Raw genomic sequence first — 24,125 nt, 5'->3', positions numbered from 1 at the left:
GACATTAAATTTATCATCAATATGGGATAAACTGATGTTGTACGCCTCCTGCTTCGAATGAGGCACTGAAGACCCAACATAAGCTATGTAGTGTCCTGCCAGAAATGTTCATCCTGCATCTGATCATGAGGACACAGTTCTACAGATCCAAAGGAAAGAGGGCATTCTGCAGCATAGTTGGACTGGCCGCTTCAAAATCAATTTCCTAAGGAGGCCTTCCAATCAAAGGGAGCTAAAGGGCGCATTATGTACATTAAACAACATAATAACATAATAGCTGTAGCATGTGACACTTGACCTTTGAGTAGAAAAAGAAAGCTACATAAGACTTTATTAGACCACTTTGGTAAATTTGAACATACACTGTGTGTGTGTGTGTGTGTATACACACACTGTATATCAGGTTTCAAGATGTTTCATCAATGTTAGTTTTCCTGAACATGAATTTGTAATGTGGTTACGTCAGAAACAATTCTTATATTTAGAAGATATATATGCTGAAATATTTAGGGATGAAATATTGGCAGACAACTCTCAAATGGTACAGTCAAAGAGTGTTTGGTGTATATGTGCTTATGAATAGATAGAAAGCAATCGTGTTACATTTTATCAATTAGTGAATTTATGTGAAGGCTTCATGAGTTCACTCATTTTCACAACTTTTCTGTAGATTAGAAATTCTCTTAAAAATTGCATAAACTGGGACTCCCCTGGCACCCTGGAGGTTAGGACTCTGCTTCCACTGCCCAGAGCCTGGGTTCGAGAGCTCAGCTCCAGAGCCCAGAGTCCCAGATCGATCCCCGGGTGGGGAACTGAGATCCTGCTGGCTGCGAGGCATGGCCAGGAAACAGACAAAAGCATGAAGAGGTAAACCTGTGAAAGAGTGAATGATCACCTCCCCCCCGCCCCCGTGCTTCTGTTTTCTGTTTTTATTCTTTTCCTTATTTCCCTCTTCGGCTAACCACCCACTCTGCAGAAGGCATCATCACAGAAAGAGAAACTCTGATAAACACCCTCAGTTAGCCTGTGAGGGCTCCCTTCCCTGCGTGCGTTAAAGGAGCACTTGCCCGCCTTTCTGGTTCCACTTCGCTCAGCATCTCCATCCCTAACTGTGCACTGATTTGTGTCCATTCTTTCAGTGGATTCCTTAATAGTGGTGAAATTTGGTAAGCTCATTTCAGTCAAAATTCTATTCAGTCCAGCAAACACTTACCAGAAACCCACTAGGTTCTAAATTCTCTATACTGAGTGAGCAGTTGTCAGTGTTAAAATTGTCTTTGCAAATGTGATCTAAGGATTTTTTTAAATAGTTTTCCAAAGAAGTGTGAAATATTCATACATTTTCATGAATACCAAACTGGCAGATAGATTTCCTTAGTAAGTAAAGATAAAGGAGTAATTAACAATATTTAATGTGCCTGGGCATCCTCTGCTCATTCTGGTTCTGTGTGCTTACACTTGTGTATTTGAATATGCTGGGGAAGGAAAGTTCAATGTTTTTCAAATGCTTTTGAGTGAAGAAACAATTGTGAGTAATGTTTATTGTGGCTTTATATATGTTGATAGTGACCCAGCCTATCCAAACCATAATTTTAAAGTCATTTTAAGTTTAAAAAAAAAATCTTTAAATTTTTGGCGTGTTGGGTTTTAGAATCAGCTTATAGTGTAAGAGCTCTGTGATTCTTTGAAACTATTTTTAAATTGTATTTTGATTCTTAAGGCAAACGAGTAACTTGTTTGATGCCATGTGCTTGCCTAGACATTTGATTCCCAATTACACTATTGCTCTCTGCAGACAATGTGTAATCATCCTGTGTTTTGAGAATGGTTCAGATCAGATCAGTCACTCAGTCGTGTCCGACTCTTTGCAGCCCCATGAATCGCAGCACTCCAGGCCTCCCTGTCCATCACCCACTCCCAGAGTTCACTGAGACTCATGTCCGAGTCAGTGATGCCATCCAGCCATCTCATCCTCTGTCCTCCCCTTCTCCTCCTGCCCCCAATCCCTCCCAGCATCAGAGTCTTTTCCAATGAGTCAACTCTTCACATGAGGTGGCCAAAGTCCTGGAGTTTTAGCTTTAGCATCATTCCTTCCAAAGAAATCCCAGGGCTGATCTCCTTTGGAATGGACTGGTTGGATCTCCTTGCAGTCCAAGGGACTCTCCAACACCACAGTTCAAAAGCATCAATTCTTCGGCGCTCAGCCTTCTTCACAGTCCAACTCTCACATCCATACATGACCACTGGAAAAACCATAGCCTTGACTAGACGAACTTTTGTTGGCAAAGTAATGTCTCTGCTTTTGAATATGCTATCTAGGTTGGTCATAACTTTCCTTCCAAGGAGTAAGCGTCTTTTAATTTCATGGCTGCAGTCACAATCTGCAGTGATTTTGGAGCCCAGAAAAATAAAGTCTGACACTGTTTCCACTGTTTCTCCATCTATTTCCCATGAAGTGATGGGACCGGATGCCATGATCTTCGTTTTCTGAATGTTGAGCTTTAAGCCAACTTTTTCACTCTCCACTTTCACCTTCATCAAGAGGCTTTTTAGTTCCTCTTCACTTTCTGCCATAAGGGTGGTGTCATCTGCATATCTGAGGTTATTGATGTTTCTCCCGGCAATCTTGATTCCAGCTTGTGCTTCTTCCAGCCCAGTGTTTCTCATGATGTACTCTGCATACAAGTTAAATAAACAGGGTGACAATATACAGCCTTGACGTACTCCTTTTCCTATTTGGAACCAGTCTGTTGTTCCATGTCCAGTTCTAACTGTTGCTTCCTGACCTGCATACAGATTCCTCAAGAGTTAGGAACACACTAAAACTGAAAAGAGGTAATTATATCTGCAGTCCCTGTGGAAATGCCCACAGGACACTAAGTATTGATATCTTATTGTTCCTTCAGTAGACTCTCCTGAATTAACCTATCATCCAGATCCACAGTATGATTCCTTTGCCTCACTTCTGTTCCAGGAGCGCAATATAAATGTCAGTTCTTTCGGTTATCCATTCTCTTCATTTTATCATTCCCCTTATTTAGTGCAGTTCTCTCAAGATGCCTCTCAAATATGTGCTTTACTCTTTAGTCTGCTTTTCGTTTACTCAGGTTCAGACTTTTTCACATCTTACCTTTCCTTTCATTTTTCTGAAGCCTCGGCAGTATGCCCAGCGGGAATCAGCTCTGGAAGGCGCCCTGAGTAAAGGCACGGGGCTTTCAGCGTGGACCAGCGCTGGGAGGGCTTGCTCAGGAGCACTGGCCCTTGTGGACAAGGAGCCTTGGAGGGGCTGGGAGTGAGCACACTGGTGTGGCCCGGTAGTTAGAGCTGCGTCCGGAGAGATTCTTAACCAAGGAGTAACTTCTTAAAAATGGGAAGCCTTTAGAACCATGATCTTTAGATTTTTCTTTCTATATCATCCCCTAGCACAATTTCTGGTTCATAGAAGGAGTTCAGTAAATGCTTGCTGGCTAAATGACTCAAGGATCCAGCAGATTTTCATTTTTGAAAGGTTTTTTTGGCAAAAACATGAAGCATAAATTGAAAAAGGTTGTGGCACTGGAAGCAACAGACCTTGTACAAACAGTCATCAGATGAAACATTATGAGAAGGATCCAGGGCAGTGCTTTTTTTGCTGTTGAAAGGAGGAGGAAAAAATTAAACAATATTCAGAAAAAGTAGAATTTAGTGACCAGATACTTGTCAAAATTGAAGATGTCTGATTCATCATTAGAAATGTTTGTCAAGATTAAAATATAAAATGTGTTATTGTAAACATTCTTCTATTTATTATTTCTTAATACTTACTAAGAATTACTAAGGGCTTCCCTGGTGGCTCAGAGGATAAAGCATCTGCCTGCAATACAGGGGACTCAGGTTTGATCCCTGGGTCAGGAAGATCCCCTTGAGAAGAGAACGTCTACCCACTCCAGTATTCTTGCCTGGAGAACGCCATGGACAGAGGAGCCTGGCGGCTACAGTCCATGGGATTGCAAAGAGGCAGACACAACTAAGGGACTAACACACTTACACACGAGAATTGCTAATTACTAAGAATGGATTTGAAGAAAGTAAGCCTAAATTTTTGTTTGATCTAGGATATACCAGAAGATATTCTTAAGAATTTAACAGAAGAGCTTCCTCAACCACGAAAAGTGCCCAGACGTCTAGATGAGTACACACAAGAAGAAATAGAGGCTTTCCCAAGAGTTTGGTCTCCGTAAGTCTTCTTTTCCTTCCCGTCTTTGTTTTTATTGTCTTTTCAACCTGAGTTCAGTGTTTCCTATTTGCCTATCCAAATGATAAGGTCCTTGAAGGTGGGAAGTACGAACTTTTTTCACTCCCTTGGATACTTTTTGCGGCTTTTCCCTACAAATAAACTCTAGCTGTAGGTGGTAGAACCAGAAGTCTCAAAGTCCTAAGACTTTGCTAGGTAAGTGCAAGGATGTTCATAGGGGCCTATAAATTATCAGATATTTTGTTTGGAATAACATAACTTGGATTGATTATAGTCTCTTGGAATGATAAATGAATTGTCTTTACCTAAAACCGAGTAATTCTGCATTTTCGGGATTGCTTCACTAAGCCAAGAATGAGATCCAATGAGAGTCATCTGTTCTGGACGCTTTCACAGTCTGTCCAAGTAGAGGAGTAAAAGAAGAAACACTGCTCCCCTCCCCTGTGCAGTATCTTCCGCCTGTGGCCAGAAGCCTGCTTAGGTCACACACGACTCCCATCTCGCTGTTTCTAGGCGGCTTTGCCTGGCCTGCCAGGCTCTTCGTCACCTCCTCAGCTTACGTTCTTCTCCCTTCACAGTGCTGGGCTCTCAGTAACAGACTGTACAGAACTGGCACCCCTTTTATGCCATTTAGCTCTTCCACGACTTTCTGCTATCAGTTCAGTTCAGTCGCTCAGTTGTGTCCGACTCTTTGTGACCCCATGAATCGCAGCACGCCAGGCCTCCCTGTCCATCACCATCTCCTGGAGTTCACCTAGACTCACGTCCATCGAGTCAGTGATGCCATCCAGCCATCTCATCCTCTGTCGTCCCCTTCTCCTCTTGCCCCCAATCCCTCCCAGCATCAGAGTCTTTTTCCAATGAGTCAACTCTTCGCATGAGGTGGCCAAAGTACTGGAGTTTCAGCTTTAGCATCATTCCTTCCAAAGAAATCCCAGGGCTGATCTCCTTCAGAGTGGACTGGTTGGATCTCCTTGCAGTCCAAGGGACTCTCAAGAGTCTTCTCCAACACCACAGTTCAAAAGCATCAATTCTTCGGCAAGTCTTTAGAGTATTTAGAGTACAAGTCTTTAGAGTATTCTATTTTAAATGTTTTTGACTTTGCTGACTTATTTCAAGGTTCACCTTTATTAAGTCTGCAAATAATGAGCAAAATAGTATTATTAGTGATCATTTATATTAGTACTTTCAAATCGCCCAGCACTCTGCTAGATGGTTTACATACGCCATATGTAATTCTCTCGCCAGTAAGAGAAATGTGTCCTTCCTGTTTTTAAGACTGAGTCAGAGGTTTGGCTGATTGTAGTACAGCCTGAATTTGAAACTAATTCCAGTCCTGTGTTCTTTCCACAAAAACAAACTTTCATTGTCTTTTGCAACAAATAGTATGAGCACTCTCTGCTGTGCGAGAGGCTGCAGTAAGCAGGACACGCATTGGAGGGGCTGCCACTACGGTACTCACGTCACTCAGTCTACGGACTGCTGTTGAGTTATGCCATGCGCTGTAAGTGTGATAGGTGCCAAAGGGATACACACGATGAAGCCTGGTAAACGCACCTTCTTCCCTGTAATCCTTGAGCTGGGTTAGGCCACCTACATAGGGTCTTGTTATAAAAGAATAAATTATTTTACTGTATTTAATCTCATGCAGTTAAACATATGTTGTCTGGTTAGCACTGATCACAGTGACTCATCAGGTAGGCACTCAGCAAATAATGAATGAATGAATGAATGAATGAAGAAATAGAGTATCTTTTTTATCAGGTTTTATAAATGAGGTAAAAATAATCTTTATAAGATATGAAGCTATTGATACTTTCATGAAATTTACATTTTAGGACAAATCATTTTAAGTTGTTCTTAGAGATTTGCATGGTCATTTACTGAAGACGTATCCAACCTACCTTTTCCTAGTTAGACTACGTAGAAGTTACATTTATCGTTAAACTCAGCCCACGTAAACACAGAACGTTCTTCTAGGAAGATGTTAACATTTTTAAAAGTTCTTTAAAGGAGATGTGGAATTTAAATTAATCCTTAACTTCTAGAAATCATTTATTAGCTTAAATTTACCAGTCTGAAACCTTTTATTTACTAAAAATTCACAATAAAATAGACTGCATGTAACATAGACAACATTTACTTCAAACGTAATAACTCTGGAAAAAGCAGACTCAGGCACCCAGTTGAAAAAGTGCTTTAATTTGGGGGTTTTACTAAATGTTCATTGCAGAAAATAAAAATAAGATATAAACGTAGGTAAACAATGTCGCCACACTTAACGTTTTGGTGTGCTCGCTTCCTGTTTCTGTGTTAGTTTTTGTGCTGTGTATGTGTGTTTGTATGTTTTACAAACTCGGGGAATCATGATTTTGCGCGAAATACGGTATCGCTGTACCTTTTCCCGATTACACGATTTTTTTTCCCCACAAGCATGATCTTCAGTGGCTTTAAGATATGATACCAGTTTTATTCTGTAAATCTAAATATCTCATACCTGATTTTCTTACAGAAACCCTGTCATAATTCTTGCCGAGATGGGAAACAGGTCTTTTTTTAGAGCCTGGACACGCCAAAGGTGGTCTTTAGTTGCGTGACCACACACACGTTATGCTTGTGGCCATGCGTGTCGTTCATGTTCTAAAGTATGTGCTAAGTGAGTTACACCAGCATAATGGTGTAATAACCATCCACAACAAATTATAGTCAATGTTGAAAGAGCACTGATCAAACTGCCTGTTTTATTGCTAAATGTTCCTGGCTCATTTAAAACAAGCTAGAAGCTGACTGAGTGCCTTCTTTATATTAAGGGAAGTAGAAAGGGCTTTTCTAGAATTATTTTAAGGAGACTTTTAGTGAAACTTGGAGCTGCCTGATCCACGTTTGAGGTATTATTCTGGGAATGGATTTTCCTGCCCCTTCTTTCCATTCAGGTTTCCCTGTGGCAGGAATACACATCAGACACCAGGCTTTCCTGTGAGCTTTAATAAAGTTGATCTTTCCTCACCACTACCACACAGTATCTGTTAACTTATATGAGTATACACTTACTGCAATTACAGGTACACTAGCCATTAAATTGTTCAACATTTTATTCTTCTGAGTATTAGAGCTGACACCAAGTCTAATTTTTTTTTTTTAAGTCATGGAATGCATATGACCAGGAAAAATGTATATATACATCTTTGTATCAACCAAAAACGTATTGCCTAAGAAACAGATGCTCCTTTAGGTCAGGGCCGTCTGACAGACTTTTCACGTTGATGCATAGCTGATCTAGTACAGTAGCTGCTGGCTTCTGTGACTCTTGAACGCTTACATTGTGGCTAGTGTATCTCAGAATTGAATTTTCAAGTTTACGTATGTAATTTGACTTAAGTTTTAGTAGCTTCATGTGGCTTGTTGTTCAGTCGCTAAGTCGTGTCTCTTTTGTGACCCCGTGGACTGTAGCCCACCAGGCTCCTCTGTCCATGGGATTTCCCAGGCGAGAACACTGGAGGGGGTTGCCACCTCCTTCTCCAGGGGACCTTCCCCATCCAGGGGAAGACATGAGCCCATGTCTCCTGCATTGCAGGCGGGTTCTTGACCACTGAGCCACCAGGGAAGCCCCTCATGTGGCTAGTGACTACTTTAATGGACTGTGCTGTTTTAGTTGTTTACTGCTTAATAAAGTTCAAGTATAAAATAGGATATATATTAGGATCACAATTAAAATATTTGACACACCATGCCGTCCTTAAAAATGGCATTCCCCATTACTAATAGATTGGCTTTTATGAGAAAAAAATTTTTTTCTCCTTTTAGAGAAGGAACCAACTTAAAATATTCTTTTGTTCCACCCCAAATAGCTAAGGCAAGAGTATAATCTTCCTTTGGAATGTAGTAATTGGAAATTATTCAAGATAGATATGACAGGTAACCTGTAGAGACTTGACTGAGACGAATGTCCCTAGATTGCACCATAAATAAATAGACATGAAAATAGCTTGCTCTGGTTTCTGTTTCCCTAGCAATAAAACCAAACACATTTATAGTATAAAAAGGTACATTTCATAATTGAAGCTATCATTAGCTTTTGGTTCAGTGTAAGCTCTTTAGCTTTTCTGTTAGAGATGAAAATCTTTTGAGCAGCAATAACAGTTGTCAGACTAAGCTTTGAATGACCTTGAAACCAAGTCACCCAGTAGGTGACTAACAAAATTGTATTAATCTTAATTGAATAGCTAATCATTTTAAATCACTTAAAAAGTTACATTCCCTCAGGGCTAACTTCAGCATACTCTAGATTTTCTTATGCTGGTTGTTTATTTTTTTTAAAAAATGGTATACAAGACAGAAAGAAACTGATGTTTATGAGGAAACGCTAAATATGTTGTGTGACTAAAGCCATTTTCTCAGATGAGAAGTATCATCCATGCGCCTCAGTTAAATTAGTGTGTATCCTTGGTGTATTAGTATTTTTTACATCTCATGGATATAAAAACTGTGTCAGAGAAAGTTAGGTCAGAGTGTGTTATAAAGTTTTATTTGGCATTTCCTTACGCATTCGCCATATGAACATGGTGATCATAGGGTATGCACTTAGACCTTGTTTCTCAGAGAGAAAATAGCACTATCTCTTCTCACAGTTCAGTTGCCTGAGTTCGTAGCTTTCAAACGGTCAGCTTATTTTAATTCTGTCAATAATTATTTCCAGGATCATTGAGGTTTTGCCAACGTTACAAAACCACAACAATCATGGAAATTATAATGCTGTCACTGTAATGGAAATTTTTCATTATGTAGGGTAAAAATAAAACTTGTTTCATTTGAAACTTTTTTAATTTTCAGTTTTTCAAAATTCTGTAGGGGAGCTTTTCTTTGGAAAAAACTAGGTGTAAGGAAAATTTCAACTTGAATTGCTTCACAGTATCCACAGAATGATGAAACAAAACCAAAAAAGAAATGTGTTTTTTTACTCCTCACCCGTTAAATCCGTAATGCTTTATTTTAAGCATAGCCCCCACCTTTGCAGAGAAGCTAAGTGTGGAAAGTCTCAGCCTTTGTGAATGCTTGAAGACAGCCTGTGGGATGAGAACCCAGCCCCTGGTCTGACACTGCCCACAGAGCGCCCTTAGAAGTGGGCCTGGGCCGGGGGAGGCTGCGAGGGTGCCGGGCCCTGCAGTCGTCCTTGCTGGAAGCAGGGTTAGACTTAGGCAGTGTCACGGTTCACCTGTACAGCTCTGTAGAAAAGAAGACAGAGCCAGGAGTGGAAGCACAGCAGAGGGGCCTGGTGAGCATCCCGTCCAGGCAGTACGCAGCCTGGAGGAGGCCGGGGCATGAGCTTTCTGCTCGCCCTTCTGTGTGGAAGCTGTTCATCCCCCAAATCTGCCCCTTAAAAAATAGCAGTAATTTCACCTATGGCTTTCTAAAAATGTGCTTCAGGTCAGAGACTTAATTCAAGACAGTGGAGAGGAGTTTTACCTTTTCAAAACCCATAAAGAACTGGGATCTGGGCATCTTCAAGATTTTCCATAATTGTACGCTAGTCTAGTCATGTGGCATTTTCCTGCAAGATTTAACTTAATTTTGCTGCACTTCACAGTCAGAAGTTATTGGCTGGACTCGGGGAGCAAGTTTACGTTCCAGCTTTTCCATCATTTCAACCAGCTCAGCACTGGCCTAAACCATAGACCTCAGCATTTCCAGTCCTGAACTTTGCTCAAATCAAGCCTTCTAAACTATACTGTTCTTTTGGATAGGAACACATTAGGACTGGTTGCTAAAATAAAAAGCAGTCTCTGTGTAAGAAACCAAAACCAAATCATTTATATTCCCTAGCCAATAGAGCTCTGACTTAAAAGTGACAGTTGAGTGCAACAATAATTCCTATTCATTTTTATTGAAAACAATTTGCGTTTTAAAGAAGTCAGACGGTCTTTTTTTATATTGGAGCATGCTTCATTTACGTGCTGTGTTAGTTTCAGATGTACAGCACAGTGATCCAGTTACACACACACGCCTATTCTTGTTCAGATTCTTTCCCCACATAGGTTATTACAGAGCATTGAGTCAAGTTCCCTGTGCTGTACAGTAGGTCCTTGTTGATTATCTGTTTTATATATAACTGTGTGTATGGGCTTCCCTGTGGCTCAGCTGGTAAAGAATCTGCCTGCAATGCGGGAGACCAGGGTTCAGTCCCTGGGTCGGGAAGATCTCCTGGAGGAGGGCATGGCCACCCACTCCAGTGTTCTTGCCTGGAGAACCCCATGGACAAGGAGCCTGGCAGGCTGCAGTCCACGGGTCGCGAAGAGTGGACACGACTGACCAGGCACACAGCAGTGTGTGTGTGAACCCTGACCTAATTTACCCCTCCCCGCTTTTCCCGTTTGGTAACCATAAGTTTGTTTTCTGGTCTGTGAGTCTCTTTCCATTTTGCAAATAAGTTCATCTGTATAATTTTTTGGATTCCACACACAAGTGATATCATGTGCTGTTTGTCTCTGCTTAGTATGATGAGTCGGACACGACTGAAGTGACTTGGCGGCGGCGGCAGCGTGACCACGTCGCTACAGGTGGCAGTGCGCCGTCCTTCTTACGGCTGAGCAGTGCCCACTGTGCCTGAGAGTGCACTCGGTTTTAAAGGAGTCCCCATTGAGCACTTCCTGGTCGGCTGCTGGCAGTGTCTGGGTGAACGAGCCTGGCAGTGCCCACTGTGCCTGAGAGTGCGCTTGGTTTTAAAGGAGTCCCCACTGAGCACTTCCTGGTCGGCTGCTGGCAGTGTCTGGGTGAACAAGCCTGGCAGCACGCTTGCTCTGCCTGTTACCTGTACAGCTGCCATCTTCAGTTCAAGGAATATGAACTCGGATCCCAGATTTCCTGGGATGATTTATTCTAAATAATTGCATTCTTCCAGTGAAAGTGACTTAAAACTCTGTCAACCTGACCGTTTATATCTCTTAAGATTATTCCACTATCCAGATTTTATCCTAGTCTTTTAACTGTTTTCTTGGAGTAAGCATTTTACTTATTATTTAAAAGTGAAAAGATATAAAGCCTAAAGGAGAGTAAAATATTTTTGAAATTTATTACACTTAAGTTATACTCTGTGAAGAATTGATGCTTTTGAACTGTGGTGTTGGAGAAGACTCTTGAGAGTCCCTTGGACTGCAAGGAGGTCCAACCAGTCCATCCTAAAGGAGATCAGCCCTGGGATTTCTTTGGAAGGAATGATGCTAAAGCTGAAACTCCAGGACTTTGGCCACCTCATGCGAAGAGTTGACTCATTGGAAAAGACTCTGATGCTGGGAGGGATTGGGGGCGGGAGGAGAAGGGGACGACAGAGGATGAGATGGCTGGATGGCATCACTGATTCGATGGACGTGAGTCTGAGTGAACTCCGGGAGTTGGTGATGGACAGGGAGGCCTGGCGTGCTACGACTCATGGGGTCGCAAAGAGTCGGACACGACTGAGCGACTGAACTGAACTGAACTAAGTTATACTCAGTTTCATGAATTTACAACAGAAATTTGAATGCTCTTTTTCCTTTGGAAAATAAATTCATCGTAATGGGATGAACACTGTTGTCTCTCTATTTGAACTACAGTATAAACCATGTGTTTTATAGCTTTATGTTTCATTTTATTCAAAAACCAAATGCATTTTTTTCTGCCATTTTACAATGAAAGCTAAAATTTCCAAAAAGATTTTTCCTGAACTCAGAAGATTCTTCATAGAAATGTCCCCAGTTTCAAGATAATACAGATGTGTTGGTTTCTTAGCATTTTTGTGTTCTGAACTTGAGTGTCTTCATTTTTGAGATGTGTCTGCTTCATTTTAGCGAGTGACAGTGTTGTGCTTATGTAACTTGGCGAGTGGCAGCTAGTGTTTTGCATGAGGATTCGTGTGGTAAAGGATTTGCTATAGAAAATGGGGAACCATGTGAGCTGTGGTATGATTTCAGATGCCCAAGCAACCACAAGCACATAGGATACTTTCTACAGCTCCCAGAGGCCTTTGTGTCTTCATTCGAAAAAAGTGATATTATTGTGCAAAGCTACATTGCTTTTAAAGGCAGTTTTCTGCTGGTGACAAGTATTAAGCTCTAAGTGAGTTGTTGCTGTAAAGCATTGAATACCTATGAAGTTTAGCACACTTTAGAAAATGAATTAAGAAAGTCTTACGTAGGCAAACTCTTTGAAGATTCGTTAATCTCCAAGTAAACCCTAAATGCGTGTATGAGAACGGCAGACTTTGAGCTTTCTCTTCAGAGGTCGGTGTGTGTGTGTCTCCCTCTGTTAAAAGCGCTCTCAAGACAGGCTGCGTCTCGCTCGGCCGTTTCCCGCGCCCAGGGTGGACCTGGTGCTCAGGAATCTTGGTTGAAGGAGACTTGAATGAGTGGACTCGTACCTCCCTTAAAGAGGAATTGACTTTTAATTCATTGTGTGATGGATTCATATCTTGGTCTTTGTTGCTTATTTAAATATTGCTTAATGCCTCTAGCTAAACTAGAATTTTCTCTCAACAGTCTGCTTTGGTGCAACTCTGGTGTACCCAATTTTGGATACTTTGTATTACATATATAAAGAAAAGACCATGCTAATTTCATTAATTTAAGTTTTATTTCTATCAATAACTTTCTATTAAGAATTAATAGGTCTTAGCTTTTTATAACAGCATATGAAATGTCTCCAAAGTTTTCCTGAGGTTCTAAACTATTGTAAAATGAAAGCGGTTATTATTTACAGATTGTTGTTGTTCAGTCGCTAAGTCCTGTCTGACTCTCTGCAACTCCATGGACTGAAATCCAGCGGGCTTCTCTGTCCATGGGGTTCTTCAGGCAAGAATACTGGAATGAGTTGCCATTTCCCCCTCCAGGGGATCTTTCTGGACCAGAGATCCATCCCACATCTCCTGCATTGGCAGCCGGATTCTGTAGCACTGAGCCACCTGGGAAGCCCTTATTTCCAAATGTGTTACCAGTGTAAATATCTGCTAGTTCAAAACTTCATACATTGTATTTGCAATGAAACAAAGAACTATGGCTAATACAGACTAAATTACCTGTCGTCTATCTGGCAAAAGATCAAGCCATTTCATTAAAGTTCATTAAAGTTTCAAACAGCATTTAAGTATCTGTAGGCTGAAAAGGAATATACTAGTTGCCAGATTTCTTGCTTTTAAAAATTACTTAATCTAGAAAGGAGAGTACGTAGATCTAAACATAAAATAGGATAAACGTGTAGCAACATCTGAGAATTCAGTTCTGATTAAGGTAATGTTGCTGTACATACATTAGCTTTTAAACTAATACAGTTTTAAAAATTTAAAGAACCTTAATACAGTGACATTCACTCAGTTAAAGCTACAGTTAATCTTTCTTTGATGACAGATGTCAAAGGAATTTTAGTATCCAGCCTCTGTAGATGTTATCATAATTTATAGTTAGCTGTTGTTGTGTCAGAAAAGCATAAAACTGCCTATTAATCGAGTCCTCTGGTGGGTAAAGAGCCAGAAGGGTGCTATATATCAACTGGGAAAATCTCTTGCTAATAAGGAATTGTGTTGTTTTCTATTAGGCGCGGCATAGCTTTAGAAATTTCTACCGATAGTGCTTCTTCAGCATCTTCAGTCACCTCCTCTGTCTTAGGAATAGCTCTGTGGGAGGTCTGAGGTCCATGGACCAGACTTGCACCACAGGGGAGCTTGTTAGAAACGCAGAGTCATGACCTTTTACAGACTTAACTGAATCAAAATCTGCAAGTGATTCGCATGCCCGCTGCTGTTGGAGATGCACTCAGGCACATGGCCCTCCCTTCCCGTTCTCGTGCCAGGTGGGCCTGCTGTTGGTGGAAGGGAGTGAGCGGGCCCAGCACGTAGTGTGTATCCCCGCTTCCATTGGTGTGGGTGGAGAGAAAGGCAGAACCACATTTAATGCCAACACCTCCTTCTTCCCACGGGGGTACCTCCTGAAGCCATGTAGTATTTTTAATTGCCTCCTACATAAGTTGATTTTTCTAGCTCTGCTAACATCTAAAATATTTAGTCCCTTGGCCATGATACTGTTCTTGACACCAGCCCCACCTCGGAAGCCAGTTAACCACCTGCAAAAGATTCCGAAAGAGGAAAGGGTGACTTTGTGAGCACGGTGACGTTTGCAAGGCGGTCACTACAATGACGAGTGTCTTAACGCCTCCACAGCGTGCAGGGTGCTGTCCTAATTGCTGGACGCATGAGACGGATCATGTCGGGACTGTGCCTTCCGTGACGGGACACATGAACAGAACGGGGCTTGCGAGCAGGGGTCAGAGGTCTGCAGTGGGGCGCTGCCCTTCCCTGCCGGCTGCACGTCCTTCGGTCCCTCAGCTCCTCTGAGGGTCCGCCTGGTCAGCTGTGTGGGGTTGACGACAGTGTCTTTCTCACTGTGTGGCTAGGAGGGTAACATGAGACCGTGCCTGTGGGGTAGTTAATGTACTTCACGGCATCTAAGCACCCGGCACTGTTAATCTACATAAACACCAAATATTGTTTACATTCAGAGCAGTATTGACTCATTTACGTAGGGCAAGCACAGTTTGAGAAACTGTAATAGAAGCAAGCATGGAGTTCCCTGGCAGTCTCAGGGAAAAGAGCCCTGCCTCAGAAAGGAAGAGTTGTGTAGGGTTTCCCAGAACATGTGATTTTGTGGGTGGGTTTTGCAGGATTAGTCAAGTCTACAGACGGTAAAGTGTCTGCCTGCAATGCGGGAAACCTGGGTTCGATTCCTGGGTCTGGAAGATCCTCTGGAGAAGGAAACAGCAATCCACTCCAGCACTCTTGCCTGGAAAATCCCATGGATGGAGGAGCCTGATAGGCTACAGTCCATGGGGTCGCAAAGAGTCAGACACGACTGAGCGACTTCACTCACCAGGCAGGGAAATGTAAGAGATATTTCAAATGCAGAAAATACCAAGTGCCCAAGTCCAGTGGTGTGAAAGTTCTTATCTGGACAGCAGCAGGGAGTGTCGTGGGGCCAGAAGAGACAGGGTGTGGAAGAATGACTCAGAGCAGTTACCCGGGGCCATTACGGAGGCTGGTTTGTGTGGACTTCTGAGACGTTTGAATCTGACAGAGTGGAGAGCTGGTGAAAATGCTTCCACTGGGGAGGTGGGATAGCAGTCTGTGTTAGAGCCTCTCTAGAGATCAGGCCTTCAGGCGCTGTGGCCATAGACTGTTAGAGCCTCTCAGATGTCTTTCTCTTTCCCCGTTTCTCCTAAACTCCAAATCCTGCTTACTGGCTGCCTGCCATGTCCAGATAGCATGTACAAAACCAGGCTCCTTCCCTTCAAACTCTGTTCTTCCGCTTGTATTCCCCCTCCTGAAAAACAGATAGCATTGCCGTTTCCCGTGTTCTTCAAGCTGAAGATTAATAGTGGCCCTTGAAGTGTCCTTTTGCAGCAGCTCCTTCCTCTGCGGTCCCTCCGCTCTCTCCCTTCCCTTTCTTAAGTCCTCACCTCCGTTCCTCTCTCACCTGCCTGAGTCCTGACGGGCCTCATCTCCATCCTCCGCACTGTCTCCACAGGGTCACAGAATTGAGCTTCATTAGTCCCCTTTCCTTCAGGTCACAGTCAGCATGTTTACCTGACAGATCACAGCCTTCACACATGCTTCCTAGTTCACTCCTAAGTCCCAACAAAAGGTACTTTCGTCATCTCATTGTGAATAAATTGACTTTTGGTGTGGAAACAACCAGACTGTGGCTAAGCACGTTTAATTTGAGTGGAATTGTAGAAACTCCTTGTCAGGACGCCTTGTTAGAATCTTAGCTTTCCTTCCAGTGGCATCACCACCTCCCGTTTTTAATTATGTGAACCAGCTGGATGGGAGAAGAAATTGTTTCTTAAAAGGCACTGGTGTCTCTCGACTGGGAGCTTGGACTGTATGGAGTCACACCCGCAAGACTAAAAGGGCAAGTTTTGGAGCCCCTTCCAGCTATTGTGTATCAAGTTGTCAATTCCCAGACTTTGGATTCAGTATGAAAAGACATTTGAAAAGAGATTTCAAAAACAGCCACAAAATGCTGCAGTTTCTCTTCTTGTTACAGAATGATGATGGTGAAGCATGTTTGGATAGTTTTTAAGTGTTAGGTCGTTCACTTACTTAGATACCAGAAGCTGCTCCTCCTGTCTGGGCTGTCTGGTCTTTTTTTTTAATACGCTATAAATGTAGAAGGGATGAGATAAGTTGTTTCAGGGCAAACAGACTTCACCTTTTAAAGGAACTCAAACTATCGAATATTTTTACAGTTGTTTCAGAAATATCTATTTAGTTTACTTATTACTAAATTCCTTCTGAAAATTCCGCAGGCGTCCAATACCCACAAATACACTACACTCTGTAAAAGATAATGAGACACAAACACTTCTTACATTTTGTAAGATCCTTTCCCTCATTTTCTCCATTTTTGAAATTAATATTTCTCTGAAAATGTTGTTTTATTTTACTACTAGAAGGAACTGTCAGGTAAGATTAATCCTATAAATATATAAATGAAGAAAAGACCTTATGTATGTATATAGTAAAAGACCATATATGTACATATACATACATGTATGTAATAAATGTACGTGTGATTAAAGTACCAAAGGACTAGTGTCCACACAGTTGTTTTGTTTGCTATTATATTGAAAATTAAAGTTAGTGTATGATATAATATAAATAAAGTATTTGCTCATTCAGAATATGCTGCTGCTGCTGCTAAGTCGCATCAGTCGTGTCCGACTCTGTGCGACCCCATAGACGGCAGCCCACCTGTCTTCCCCTGTCCCTGGGATTCTCCAGGCAAGAACACTGGAGTAGGTTGCCATTTCCTTCTCCAATGCATGAAAGTGAAAAGGGAAAGTGAAGTCACTCAGTCGTGTCCAACTCTTAGCGACCCCATGGACTGCAGCCTACCAGGCTCCTCCGTCCATATCTTTGTGTATAATCCTTTCTATTAAAAGGGCTTTGGGGAAATTGAATTCAGGCTTATTCGTACATACATTCATGTATGGGCACATGGGAGCCTATATTTATACTCTCAAAAGAACTTGGAAATTGCCACAGAACTATTCTACTTTGCAGTAATTTGGCCTTAATGTTTTTCACCAAAAATTTAGACATAATATTTGGAGATATTTCTTGGTGAACAGTTACTTTCATTTTAGATTAGAAAAATAATCTTCCTGCATCAGGCAGGAGAAAGTGAAATAATAAGTCGTTAAAAAAATAAACACTGTTTTTTGTCTTTCAGACCTGAGGATTATCGGCTGTAGGAGGAAGAAAATTTCAGAAAATAACGGTGTGGTGCTTGAAACTCCTTCCTCAGGGCAGGATGAAGCAATAGCTGCCTTCTGGAAGGAAGCCTGCTCTGGGGGCTGAAAGTTTGTGGGGAAAGGTCGGGAAGGGGTATCCCTTCATTAGGAAATTGCAGTAAGATGTCATTTTATAGAATTGTTTTATTGTATAGTGCTATTTGAATGTTGGAAATGATAAGAATAAAACTGCGCCTTACTTCGTTCAGTGTCCCATTTAATGAGAAAAGCAGACCCAGGTGGTGTGGCAGCTGTGGTCGCCAAGTGCCCGTCAGCGCCGTCTTCTCAGCTCAGCTCCGGTTCTGGACGCCTGGGGACAAGGCCCTCCACACGTCTCCTTTCAGGGACTGTTGTATGTAACCCACCAGCTCAGCAAGGCAGGGCTTGCCTGAGCTCCTTTCACACTGCTTCACCTTCTTCTGTGTCCCACAGAGCTTGCTGCTTTCCGTGTCTGTGCCCCGAAACCTGCGACGCTGTGTGTCCACGAAGCTCCTGTTGGCCCCTCTTCTCTGTCCTGGGCGCTGCGACTGCCCCGCTGGAATCAATGTGTCCAGCAAAGTCTCCTCTGGAAATTCAGCAGCTAAGACCCTGCGTTTGGGGTTTTTATGGTGGTGTGCCCTAGCCAGTCAAGGAGCGGCTTTCAGACCACTCCTCCCACTCATGCAGCAAATACACACTGAGCCTGATACAGGCGTTGGGGAGCAGAAGTCACCTGTCTTCCCTACACCTTCACACGCACCAAAGAGCCTGCCGTCTGTCACGGGTGGAAAGGAGCTGGGGCTCGACCCGCACGCGCATGCCTGCGCCTGGCGGTTGCAGGTGCTGGAGTGACTGTGTGAGCTATGGCTGAAGTCCACTGGGGGAAAAGGTAACATTAAACATAAAGCATCGCTGTTAAGCACCTTTAACGGACCAAACACAGCTGCTTTATATAAATTAAAATTAATTCCTACATCAACCAATATTGTACACAAGATTACCTCCCCGTTTAAAGATGGGCCCGAGGCGGCGGCAGTAAACCTGACCACGTCACAGACCTGCTGAGTGGTGCCGTCGGGACTTGAAGCCAGGCAGCCCGGCTCAGGCGGCCATGGACTTAGCCACCACTAGAGGAGAAAAAGTCAGTACGTATGTATCACAAATTCAAGAATAAAGTAACCGTGACCTGCCACCAGGAAGTGGCAGTTACGTTTCAGACTTTTGGGCCAGAAAGAAGCCCCACCTCTTCCTTTAGACGTGTGATGTTGGGTGTGAGCGGGTGTGAAAAAAGCCCCCAGCTCCTGCTAGAGCAGCTTTCACAGGGAGGGCTTCTGTATCCCCAAAACAGGTGTACCTCAAGCACCTAGAACCATGCCCGGCAGGTCCAATCCCTGGTTGGGAAGATCCCCTGGAAGTGAAAATGGCAACCGGCTCCAATATTCTTGTTTAGAAATCCCCGTGGACAGAGGAGCCTGGTGGGCTCCAGTCCACTGGGTCCCAAAGATTCGGACACGACTGACCACAAACACGGGCCTGTCATAGCGTCAGCTCTGCACTTCCATGGATGCAGAACCAGCGGGTGCAGAGGGCTTCTGATGCCACAGTGTGAAGGACTCGGGTTTTCAGATTTTGGCATCCACAGGGAGTCCTCAGAACCATTCGCCCACGGATACCAAGGGACCACTGTTAAATATTCAATACGAACATTGAGACTCTCACTTGCTGAGTGAGAGCCCATTTGGCCGCGTAGGGGCTGTCCAATCCTCCAGACCCGTGTAGACCTAAAAGGGATATGTCGTTGGACTGAATTCCTCCTGCTCTCGGGGGCTCACTCCATTTTGCATTCAGAGTAGAGGCTTTTATACCAAATGGCTTTCAGAAGCAGGAGCTATCAGACTTCCCGGTCCTGCCCATTTGCCGTTCCTTGAGAGTTTAACAGCCAGATCTCTGTTTCTTCAGAGAACATAAACACAGGGAGCCAAATAAAACTCACAGCTCATGCAGGGGACCGGGAACTCGAGGGGGCAAGACAAGCTGAACTGTTAGACTCGTCGCTCATATCAAAATAGGTTGAATAGAAGAAACAAGAACTGGAAAAACAAAAATACAAACTCTTACATGAAGGAAATTCTACTCCAAATATCACATGGGGAGGAAAAGAAAGCTGATATACATACTCTGTTGCAACATTGTCTGTAACAGCAAATTAGAACAGATAAGGAGTCAAGTCACTAAAATCAAAATTCTGTTTGCTCATGCGCGGTTTTTCACCAGGTGCTAAGTGTTATGCTGTTGGGTAACACCAGCTAAATGTGGAAAACCCCATCCAGTTGAACATAACGACGGTGGAAGAACAACCCACAACAGCTGTCTCTCGTTTTACCCATGTGACTGCCTGCTGTTTCTCTTCAGTAAAGCATGAGTTAGTATCCTGATTATAAGTAGCAAAGGAAAAGGAAAAACCTGAAGTATTGTGGAGTTTTGAAAGGAGAGAAAATGTATTTTGCAATAGCCAGAGGGCAAAAGTAATCACATTAGCGAACATAGAGACAACACTTTAAAAAAGAGCTTAATCAAGTTTCCGATAACCGCCTGCTTTCTGGGGAACTGAAAACCAAAAAGCACTCATTGGAATGGGTTAAGGATAACTGTGGTTTCCCAGGCTCAAGTGTAAAGAATCCATCAACCAGTGCAAGACTCAAAAGACGTGGGGTCGATCCCTGGGTTGGGAAGATCCCGTGGAGAGGGCATGGAAAAATCCCCATGGACAGAGGAGCCTGGCGGGCTGCAGTCCATGGAGTCACAACGAGTGGGACATGACTGAGCACACAAGACACAGGCTAACTAACCTCCTCCAGCAGGAGAGCACGTGTGTCCCCCGAGCTCAGCCGGGGTCCTGCAGACGTGGGTATACGAGAAAGGGCGAGTCGCAAAGCCAGGAGAGCTGGGCTTCTGTTTTAAGCCAGTTCAGGGGAATGAGAAATAGATCAATAAGCCACAGATACCAACCTCTGCTTTCCCGTTTTACTTGGAAAACTACAGTGTTCCTCCCAGTTCTCCTCCATGGTTCAAAAGCCACAACTGTTTGCTATCAACACCTCCACCAAGCAAGCTTCATGTCTTATCAAAATAGCATTCTATATTTACTGTAATTTTTTTTTAAATTAGGAACTTCTGATGTTTAAAATTCTGAGAGTTTTCTTGTATCACAAGATGGTGTAAGGTTTGAGATTTCTGCCTCACATCTGTTTTCCCATAAGCCCATAACACATCAGGCAGGGATTCGTTTATAGGACTGCATATGCCACTTCATAGTACAGACAGCAGTTGCTGCTGTTGCTGCTAAGTCGCTTCAGTCGTGTCCGACTCTGTGCGACCCCAGAGACGGCAGCCCACCAGGCTCCCCCGTCCCTGGGATTCTCCGGGCAACAACACTGGAGTGGGTTGCCATTTCCTTCTCCAATGCATGAAAGGGAAAAGTGAAAGTGAAGTCACTTGTCATGTCCGACTCTTAGCGACCCCATGGACTGCAGCCCACCGGGCTCCTCCGTCCATGGGACTTTCCAGGCAAGAGTACTGGAGTGGGGTGCCATTGCCTTCTCCACAGACAGCAGTACTCACATATAAATCCTGGTTTAGCACATCCTTTCATCAAGCAGACTCTTCTTCCAGGGTGGGTCCTAAGAGGTCACACTCGCCCGACCCCAGAAAACGGGGCTAAACAGGAGATCCTGTACTCAAGTCTGGCGTCACCCCTCGTCATGCCTGGTCCGCGTAGGGTGCAGCTCGCTGCAAGGCCTCCTGAATGGGCGTAGTGATGCCCTTGACACAGCCAGCCCTCCTATCCACGCCTGGGGGATCCCGGGGTTCCATCAGGACCTAGCCAGGGGGCCGAGACAGAGCTAAGGACTAAAGCAGGTCGTTAAAGCCGTTCTCTACCCAGAATGCAAGGCTCCCCTTTCTCCGCCTACTTCCTCTAAATTTACAAAGCGAATACAAGAGCTGTGCTCAGTGAGGTCTCCCTTGTAGACAAACTAGGCCACAAGCTGGCCCAGGGGCTAGGGTTGGAGTGATGAAGCAATGCTGCCGTCTTTAAAAACAATTGAAGAGCAGGATTTGGTTTTATTGCCAGATTTACCCCAAATGAACAAGGTTTTGAAGAAATACATGCAGTTATCAGATTCTCTACTATTCCTTCCTTCCCCTCCTTTCTTGGTAATTTCCTCCCTGATGGATCCAGACAGGGTCACAAAACCTGTGCCCCATTTTTTTTTTTTTTTCCCGAGTCTGTATGATTTGCTTTCCTACCTTCTGGACAGGGAGCTTAGTACCACAGTCAGTCAAGAACAACATTACATGTCCAGGTCTCTCCAGGCTGAAAATCCTCCCATCGGCCAGGTAGCAAATCCTGAGTCCTCAAAACCTAAAAGCCCCAGGAGGGATATAGCTGCCAGTCTCTACAATGCCAAGTTTGAACTGGATAGAACCCCACTTACAAAGGCTTGATCTTTCCAAGACAGACATTAAGATTCCATTTCAACTTAAGGACAGGCTCTTGCAGAGAAATGGTATTCCGCACCCCCACTCTCTCTCTGCCCAAAAGTCTACAATAAAGAAAACTGAGAAGTTCTGCAGCATCACTACCACTCAGCACTCCGCCTTCAAAAAGAGCCTGAGACCAGCTCTCAGTAAAACAGCGGGTCCCTCCAGCTGAGGCCGACTGTCATCAGGCTGGCAGCCAGCAAGGTGTCGGGTCCCTTTCCAACGAGGACGGCGTGAACGGGACCGCAGCGGGAGGCACACTCAGGCGCCAGGGCCACTTGGTCCACGAGAAGCTCTCTGATTTCCAACCAATCTTATTTCACCGCCTTCACTTTTCAATTCCAAAATTAATACCTAGTAAAACCTTGCAGATAGTGGCTGCCAGCGAGTGTCTCGCTCACGGCACACCTGTGCTTTATAGGTTGGGCTTATGGAGCTCCAACTTGTCAGCCTGTATTAAATCATGGAGAAGCAACACTTGAACGGTGATGCCATTTTAAAGCCTGAAGCTGAAAAGGGTTTTTAATATTTAGGGAAATTCTGAGCATAAAGCCTATCTGTCTTTTACTTTGGGGCAAATTCACAAAGTACAAATAAAATATTTTTTAAGTTATTAGGAAAGTATTACGAATTACTTTATCAGTATGCCTTGTTACCAGCGCAGTAGAGAAATCGTGGAGAAATGTAAATACGCGCGTCCTTCAGAAATTCTGACTTCTAAGTCTGAGCCTTGGAAGCAGCCATTAATTAGTCAACTTGATAGTCTGTATTCTTGGGTTTCCCTGGTGGCTCAGATGGTAAAGAATCCGCCTGCAATACAGGAGACCGGGGTTTGATCCCTGAGGCAGGAAGATCTCCTGGAGAACGAGATGGCACCCCACTCCAGTGTTCTTGCCTGGAGAATCCCATGGACAGAGGAGCCTGGTAGGCTGCAGCCTGTGAGAGTCAGACATGACCGAGAGACTAATACGAGTCTATATTAACAAGGGATCAGCTGCTCTGTTGCATTCAGTTATTCAACAGATATTATAGTCCAGAAATTGTTCTGGGTTCTTGAGATACATATGTGAATAAAGTTTCCTGCTATCATGGTATGCTATTGTGATTTATAGTAAGAAACATATGTTATATATACCTATAGATTTGACATATATTGATGTATACATTGGAGAAGGCAATGGCAACCCTCTCCAGTACAATTGCCTGGAAAATCCCATGGTTGGAGGAGCCTGGTAGGCTGTAGTCCATGGGGTCATGAAGAGCCGGACACTTACTGAGCGACTTCACTTTCACTTTCATGCATTGGAGAAGGAAATGGCAGCCCACTCCAGCGTTCTTGCCTGGAGAATCCCAGGGACGGGGAGCCTGGTGGGCTGCGTCTGTGGGGTCGCACAGAGTCGGACACGACTGAGCGCCTCAGCAGCAGCAGCAGCAGAGTACACATACACTTACTATATACTTGGTTTGTATCTACTAGACAGATAGATACGTCTATTTTTTTATTTATTTTTTAATTGGTGAAAAATTGCTTTCCAGGGTTGTGTTGGCTTCTGCTGTACAATAATGCAAATCAGCCACAATTATACACATAGCACCTCCCTCTTGAGCCTCCCACTTCTCTAGGCCATCACAGAGTGCTAGGCTGGGCTGGGAAATATGTGTGTGTGTGATCAGTCAAGTCTGACTGCAACCCATGTCTGACTCTGTAGCCCACCAGCCTCCTCTGTCCATGGAATTTTCAAGGCAAAAGTACTGGAGTGGGTTGCCATTTCTTTCTGCTGGGGATCTTCCTGACCCAGGGGTGGAAACTGTGTCTTTGCGGCTCCTGTATTGGCAGGTAGATTCTTTACCCCTAGCACCAGCTGGGAAGCCCCTATATATGGATACATGTATTTGATCTTCATCCCTGTTGCTGGCACAGAGCTCTTTAAAAACCTCCGCATTTCCTAAGTGATGAAAGCCACAAAGAGGCCTTTTGTTATGGATGGTAGGGAGGGGATGAAAGCTGCAGGTGGAAATACTCATCAACAAGCAACATTTAGTCAGTTATGTTCCATTC

At 43.7% G+C, this 24,125-nt stretch overlaps 1 protein-coding gene across 1 annotated transcript in view; it reads left to right on the top strand.

Moving 5' to 3' along the window:
* Positions 1–17,749, top strand: part of MRPL13 (mitochondrial ribosomal protein L13) — a 40,883-nt gene extending 23,134 nt beyond the window's left edge. The window contains exons 6-7 of the mRNA XM_027561705.1: positions 4,095–4,216; positions 17,485–17,749. Of these exons, the coding sequence (XP_027417506.1) occupies positions 4,095–4,216; positions 17,485–17,506 (144 nt within the window). The 3' untranslated portion in view covers positions 17,507–17,749. The remainder of the gene's footprint in view (positions 1–4,094; positions 4,217–17,484) is intronic.
* The last annotated feature ends 6,376 nt before the right edge of the window (positions 17,750–24,125 follow it).

The sequence above is a fragment of the Bos indicus x Bos taurus genome, chromosome 14, assembly GCF_003369695.1.
Source record: "Bos indicus x Bos taurus breed Angus x Brahman F1 hybrid chromosome 14, Bos_hybrid_MaternalHap_v2.0, whole genome shotgun sequence".
NCBI lineage: Eukaryota > Metazoa > Chordata > Mammalia > Artiodactyla > Bovidae > Bos > Bos indicus x Bos taurus.
The sequence above is the reverse complement of the archived record's forward strand: the minus strand, read 5'-3'. Positions and strand labels throughout refer to the sequence as shown.